The following is a 7,500-nucleotide window of genomic DNA, read 5'->3' as shown; positions in this document are numbered from 1 at the left end:
AATGATGTTCCTATTATTAAAATATACATGGAGAATTATAAAAAGAAGAAATAAACGTACATTCATACAAATTAAGAAAATAGATGACCACGCCCACAGACGCCCACCTACACACACACACACACACACACTCACACACACACACACACACACACACACACACACACACACACACACACACACACACACACACACACACACACACACACACACACACACACACACCACACACAAACCCAAACCCACACACACTCACACACATACACCCCCCTTCACCTGCACCCCCCCCCAAACACCAACACCCACCCCAACCCTCACCCACATCCTCACACAGCCGCGCAGAGCATAATGTCCCCTACCGCCCCCTGCAGAGAAAAAGGACCCGACACTCGTCCCCATCATCATCGGCGCGGTCGTGGGCGGCCTCGTCCTCATCGTGCTCGTTCTCATCTGCGTCGCCATCTATATCAAGGGCAAAAAGAGGGGCGATAAAGTGCAGTCGTTGCAGGTAAGAACGGATAACGGAATCTGGAGAACACGTAAGAACGGGCAAGAATGGGTAAATGCAGTGGATAAGACACACATGAGGGTAATTATAAAATAAGTAAGAACAAGCATGAATGGATAATTGAAATAGATGAAGTCAAATGCGGAAGATTCAAGAACAGGTAAGAACCATGAATGGGTAAGATTCAAGAGCAAATACAAATAACTATGGTAAATAAACATGAACAAATATGTGGCATCAGAGAACAATTAAGTATAAACAGGAATGAGGAAGGGAAATTGATGCGAACAGAAAAGTGGAATGAGGGAATTTGGGTGTTTATGATTAAACATCATTACGTGTTTTATGTGTTTATGCTGTTAAATACTATAGAGTTGTCTTTTTGATTTATTAAACATTAACCATTTTCTCCTCATTTCTCCAAACAGACCATAGGATCTCAACCTCCAACTTACAGCTCCATACACTTCGAGAATTCCTTAGATGGCACAGCGATGTCGATGTCAAAGCGCCGCAACAACCAGTCGTAAGTATAATTAAAGGCATTGAAAATAAGCGATAAAGATAAACAGATTAATGGTATATATATATATATATATATATATATATATATATATATATATATATATATATATATATATATATATATATACATATATATATATATATATATATATATATATATATATATATATATATATATATATATATGTATATATGTGTGTGTGTGTGTGTGTGTGTGTGTGTGTGTGTGTGTGTGTGTGTGTGTGTGTGTGTGTGTGTGTGCGTGTGTGTGTGTGTGCGTGTGTGTGTGCATGTGTGTGAGAGAGTGTGTATATCCAGTTTCTAAACTCTTAAGAGTATTGATTGTTATAATCATTGCTGGCATTTTCGTGTTAGCTTGATTTCGTAACCTTATCCCTTCTAAACCATCCCTACACTCTGCTTTGTTGAGAGAGAGGCAGAAACGGAGAGACTGACGTAGAGATAAATAGATAGATAGAGAGAGAGAGAGAGAGAAACAGAAACAGAGAGACAGATAAATAGAGACATAGACAGAGACAGACAGACAAAAATAGAAACAGAGGGAAGGATATAAGAGGGAGGGGGAGAGAGAGAGAGAGAGAGAGAGAGAGAGAGAGAGAGAGAGAGAGAGAGAGAGAGAGAGAGAGAGAGAGAGAGAGAGAGAGAGAGAGAGTGTGTATGTCTATGTGTATGTGTATGTGTGTGTGTGTGTGTGTGTGTGTTTGTGTGTGTGTCTGTGCGTCTGTGTGTGTGTGTGTGTGTGTGTGTGTGTGTGTGTGTGTGAGAGAGAGAGAGAGAGAGAGAGAGAGAGAGAGAGAGAGAGAGAGAGAGAGAGAGAGAGAGAGAGAGAGAGAGAGAGAGAGAGACTCCGTCCTCATGCCATGCTCTCCCTCCCGCCGCAGGGGAAGCCTTTCCTCCGGGGGCGCCTACTCTGACGAGGGGATCTACATCGAGCGCCGATCCACCGCCAGTGGCAGCAGGGGCAGGTCGGGAGGGTCTGTGGGCGGCTCGAGCGTGGACTCGGGCACGGGCGGCGAGGTCCCCGAACCCTTCAAGTACCAGAGCCCGACGAAGGAGGAGCTGGAGCGCTCGGGCCCCATCCCGGAGCACATCGTAAGTCACTGTCCTGGGTGTTTGGAGCGACCTCTTCCAAGGGAGGGATGAAGGAAGGGGGAGGAAGAGGAAAAGGGGAAGGGTGGGGAGGAGGAAGAGGGGTGGGGGGTGGGGAAGAGAAAAAGGGGGAGAAATAGGGAAGGGTAGCGGGTGCAGAGAGATTATAGCAATGTGGAATAAAAGGGCGGCTTTGCTGAATTGCTTGAATTTCAGCCATCTTCATAGGATGACGTGTTAAGCAGAAAGATGTTAACTAGTTCATTAGTCTTAGTTATTACAGAAGTAATTATATTGTTTTCTCTATAAGAAATCATGGATGGCATAGATTTAAGTTCTGATATAATAGTAATGAATGTAAAATGCTCTTATTTTTGTTACCTAAAAGTGTGCATGTTAAATCGCGTACTTTTAGAAGGCACGAAATTATGATACAACCATTTATGAACTAGTTCCCACTTTCCTGTTGTATGTATTCGTTTTCTTTGAATTTACGCCTAGCGGGATGGGTAACTACTTTATCCCCTGAATATTCCAGGATAAAGCAAAGCGTGGCTTAGGTCACTGTGATGCACTTCTTCCTGGGAAACCTGATTATTTAACAGACCACGGTCCCAAGTTCCCTGATTGGCGAACTCGTGAATACCGGTTTTAATGCCGGTGGAGGTTAGTTTGAAGGAGAATGTCTCCTTTATCTATAACGAGCTAGTTTCGTATCCGCAATAGCTTGCAGTCGGGTAGTTTGGAAGACCTATCCGATCTTGAACTCTTTATTTTGGCTGGTTAAACGAGTAGCTGTAGTAGTCTTGCAAGATTCCTCGTCTATAAGTTGGCTGATCTGCTCTGTCTCCCTTTGAGCCGCCTGCAGTACAGCTTAATTAAAGTGAAGGAACGCGGGTATCATTTTCAAAATCTTTGAACCCAGTAGCGGCATCGTAACTCAGAGAACGCCGAGATCAATTTCAATTCGTCTTTCAACAATATTTTGTAAGAGGTTGAGAATGTATACCCTGTTTCTGAACTCTTAGAGTATTAATTGTTATCATTACTGCTGGCAGTTTTAGAGTTAGTTTAGTTTCGTAACCTACTTCCTTCTCCGACTTTCTAAATCATCCCTACACTCTGCTTTGTTTCCCTCCCATTTCTGGATTTAACTAATTTCCCGATTCTTCCCTTCGCTTACATTCTTCTTTCTATTTGCATCATCTATCGTTCCTCATGTTTTTCCCTCCTTGCTTATCTTCACCTCTCTTTATATTCCCTTTCGTCTGGCCTCTACGCCTCCTCCCCCCTCCCTACCCCCTCCCCACTCCTTTCTTTACATCTCGTATCTTACATTTCCTTCATGTCTTCCGAAATTGGACTAGCGATTAGCTTCATTATGCTTTAATGATCAACCAACATTACCGCTTTTACTTCGATGTCGAGAATCCGCCTCTCTCAAAGCCTTCATTAATTTCTTTTGTCTGTTTTTTTCTTTTTTTTTTCATTTCTTTTCTTTGTCTATTTTCATCTTCTGATTGTGTTTTCGATCTTTACTTTCTTGTGCCATGGTTGCGTCTTGGTCTCCTTTTGTTTTTTGTTTTTTATTTCATCTTCATTTTTTTCGACTTTTTTATTCTCTTCACTTTTACTTTTGTTATTATTGATATGGTGATGATGATTATAATGATGATGATAATGATAATGATGTCGTAATTATAATTATAATAATGATAATGATAACGCTTATGGTAATGATAATAATTCATGATGGTGACAATAGTAACGATGGCAATAATGATAATGATAATAATAATGATAATGATAAAGATAATGTTAATGATGCTAATGATAATGCTAAAATGATAATGATAATAATAAAGCTATTTATAAAGGTAATAAAAATGATAATAATAATTGTAATAGTAATGATACTGATAATAATGATAATGATAACGGTAATGATAATGATTAAAGTAAGAATGAGGTTGATAACAGTAATTATGATGATGGCAATAATGATAATAGAAGTAATAATAATCATGATAACAATTATTGATGGTAATAATCGTAATTATAATTATAATAATGATGATAATAGTAATAATAAAAATACTGATAATGCTAATGATATTAATGATAATAACAATAGTAACAAGGATAATAATCATAAATATTATCATTATCATAAAAAAGATAACATTTGTAATGATAGCAAGAGTAATGATAGTAATGATAATGAGCATAATGATAATGGTAATGTTAATAATGGTAATGTTGATAATGATGATAATCATAGCAATCTTAATAATTATAATTATAATTGTAATAATAATATTAGTGATTAAAATAATGATAATGATAATGATGAAAATCATAATAACGATTACAATTATAGTAATAATGATAATACTGATGATGGCAACAACAATAATAACAGCAATAATAATATTAGTACTAATACTAATAATGATAATAATGCAAATTATATCAATAACGATAACGATAATGATAAGAATGAGAAAGATGATGGTGATGATTTTGATGGTGATGATTTTGATAATGATGAAAATTATAATAATAATTATAATAATAACAACAATAATAATAGTAGAAATTATGATAATAATAGTAAATATAATAGTAATGATAATAAAAAATAAGGATAATAGTGATAATAAAAATAATGATAATGATAATTACATTAAAGTTAAATAGAAATCATGATAATGATAACAATGATAAAACTGATAATAATAAGGATTATGATAATTAAGAGGATAATAACAAAAACAACTGCAACAGCAACAATAGTGATCATGATAATAATTACTATTATTAGCATATTGATAATAATGATATTAACAATACCAATGATAAAAAGAAAATAACAACATTAATGTTGTTAAGGATAATAATGCTGATAATAATAATAATAATAATAATAATAATGACATCAGTAATTAAAATAATAATGATGATGATAGCAATAGTAATAGTCATGTTATTAATAGTAATATTAGCAATGACAATAATGATGATAATAATAATGGAAATAGTAATAATAATAACAATAATAATAATGATTATAATGATGATAAATGACAATCATAACAATGATGGTAATAATAATGATGAGGATAATGATAATAGCAATAATGACAAAAATTATATCAATACTATTACGATTATTATTTTATTATTGTCACCATTATTAATGTTATCATTATTTCTTTTATCCACTTAATGTTATTATGACAAAGATTCCATTGTTATTATAAATATTTCATTTGTCAATATCATAAGGATATTTTTCACTTTATAGCGTTACCATGTACCTTCTCTTTCTTGTTTCCCTAATTCCTTCATTTATTTTTGTTTACCTTTACTCCTCTTTTCGAGAGCCTGCTCATATTGAATATTTTGACGGGGCATTTAAAATGACATATATAAAGGAATGTTTTACACACTTTTTGGGGTGGTAAGAAGTCGTTGGATATTTTTTTATCATTATTTTATTAATAAAGATTATTTCTTCTATCAGATTTCCCCCTCCGTTTCCTTTTATGAGTTCTCTAACCTCCATCTTCTCCGATTGGTTATCACTTCCATCATTGCAATGTTGCAGTTGGAGAAGATCCACACGAGCGTGGACGGCCTCCTGCCCGGCTCCCCGGCAGACCCAGTCACGGTTCGCCACAAGTGGTGAACCCAACAACCCTTAGGGCAGTTCGCATAGCATAGCTGTTTCTACGTGTAAGGTTCATGGCGGAAACCCAGAGAGAACCTTCTATTTATTTGTTCTCTCTCTCATTAGATGGATGTATTTTTCTTATCTTTATAGTTAGATCATTAAATGGGATATGCATACGTCTAAATTCTTATTTTTCTTTCACTTATCACCGAGGCTTCGAGTATCTTCACGCAACGAATGTTATCATTGTTATCATTTCTATTAGACTAGAAGGTCCGTTCGCCGTGTCTTTGTTTCACACAGTAAAGATGTTTAAGCATTGGATATTGCTTCCTGTTGAGGTCCAACATTTCTTTTTCGCTGGCCCTCACTGTGTCTCTGAATAAACATCTCTGAATTTCTCGGCACAGCTAAGTCTTCAGAATCTCAAAGTAGCTGAAGACCGTTTCCTTCTTCTGTACCATCAACCTTTTCAACCTGTGTCTTGCATACTCCTCTCTCTTCAACCTTTACTACAGCCTTGACCTATTCCGAAATGACCCACAAATGTTACTTTTTTCTAATATCCTTAGCTTGATCAACATAATATCCTTTTATCCTGGGCTTGTAGGCATAAATATATGTTTTTATTCGTAGCAAAGCACCTAAAACCTTTAACATCCTCTCTTTGAGGAAATTAAGTTTCAATAGGTTTCTGAAAACAATTCTACATCATACATTTTAACCAACAAGGTACACTGCATACTATTAAATGTTACTCTTGCTCGCAGGAACTAGCTCGTGGCTTGACCCTCCTTATGTCACAAGAACTCGCCTTGCCTCTAACCTGAAGCATTGTAACCCAAACTAAGCATGCGGTATAAAATGTTAACTTCTGAGCTTTCTAGATGTATGGCCATTACTCCAGTACCTTTAACTTCTTTATTTATTATTTTTTGACAGTAGCGTTAAGGCATGGTAAGCAGATTTCTTGCTTAGGTCAGGTCGTCTAACCTGGCCTTGCATGAGTAGGCTAGGTAATTACACCAACATACTTTTTCCCGGTGTTAGTGAATATCACTTTAGGAATCAATCATAATAAAGCAATTTGATTTTTCAGTCATGAAATCAACTTCAATCGAGAATTAATATTTCCAGGTTAATGAGTTACAAAGAAACTCTTGCCCTTACATTGTTCAGTTCTGCTTTTAATTAAGGATGAGTCTAGAATGGTCTGTCTTATATTTCTTGATGAGTGAAAGTTATAAAGAATGAAACGAAGTATAAAAGGAAAATAGGCTTTGAATTTCGCTTTTATCAATTTAATCATATCTATGCATACACCACAGTCAGTACCAAAATAATCATAGAATACAACAAAAGAATCTTTTCCCCGGACCAGTTGAAGTTAAAATAAACAAATACATTTCGTGTGGATTTGACTAGCTTCACTATAGATTTATTTTAAGTGCTGTCACAAGTTGATGCAGAGCAAACGAGCAAAACAATAAAATCTCAGTGGAAACGCCTTTTTTATTGAAGGAGAGAAAGGAATTTGTTGTTTAATATTTGGCCTTTTTTATTCCCGTAGACAATATATATATATATATATATATATATATATATATATATATATATATATATATTGTATTTGGACATTATTATCGTTTAGAATGTTTACATCTATATTCCTTTTCGTGCA

At 35.5% G+C, this 7,500-nt stretch overlaps 1 protein-coding gene across 1 annotated transcript in view; it reads left to right on the top strand.

Annotated features, from left to right (window-relative positions):
- Positions 1-7,500, top strand: part of LOC113813902 (uncharacterized) — a 96,032-nt gene that overhangs the window by 87,965 nt on the left and 567 nt on the right. The window contains exons 57-59 of the mRNA XM_070129774.1: positions 372-508; positions 937-1,034; positions 1,936-2,146. Of these exons, the coding sequence (XP_069985875.1) occupies positions 372-508; positions 937-1,034; positions 1,936-2,146 (446 nt within the window). The remainder of the gene's footprint in view (positions 1-371; positions 509-936; positions 1,035-1,935; positions 2,147-7,500) is intronic.

Source organism: Penaeus vannamei, chromosome 14 (assembly GCF_042767895.1).
Source record: "Penaeus vannamei isolate JL-2024 chromosome 14, ASM4276789v1, whole genome shotgun sequence".
NCBI lineage: Eukaryota > Metazoa > Arthropoda > Malacostraca > Decapoda > Penaeidae > Penaeus > Penaeus vannamei.
The sequence above is the reverse complement of the archived record's forward strand: the minus strand, read 5'-3'. Positions and strand labels throughout refer to the sequence as shown.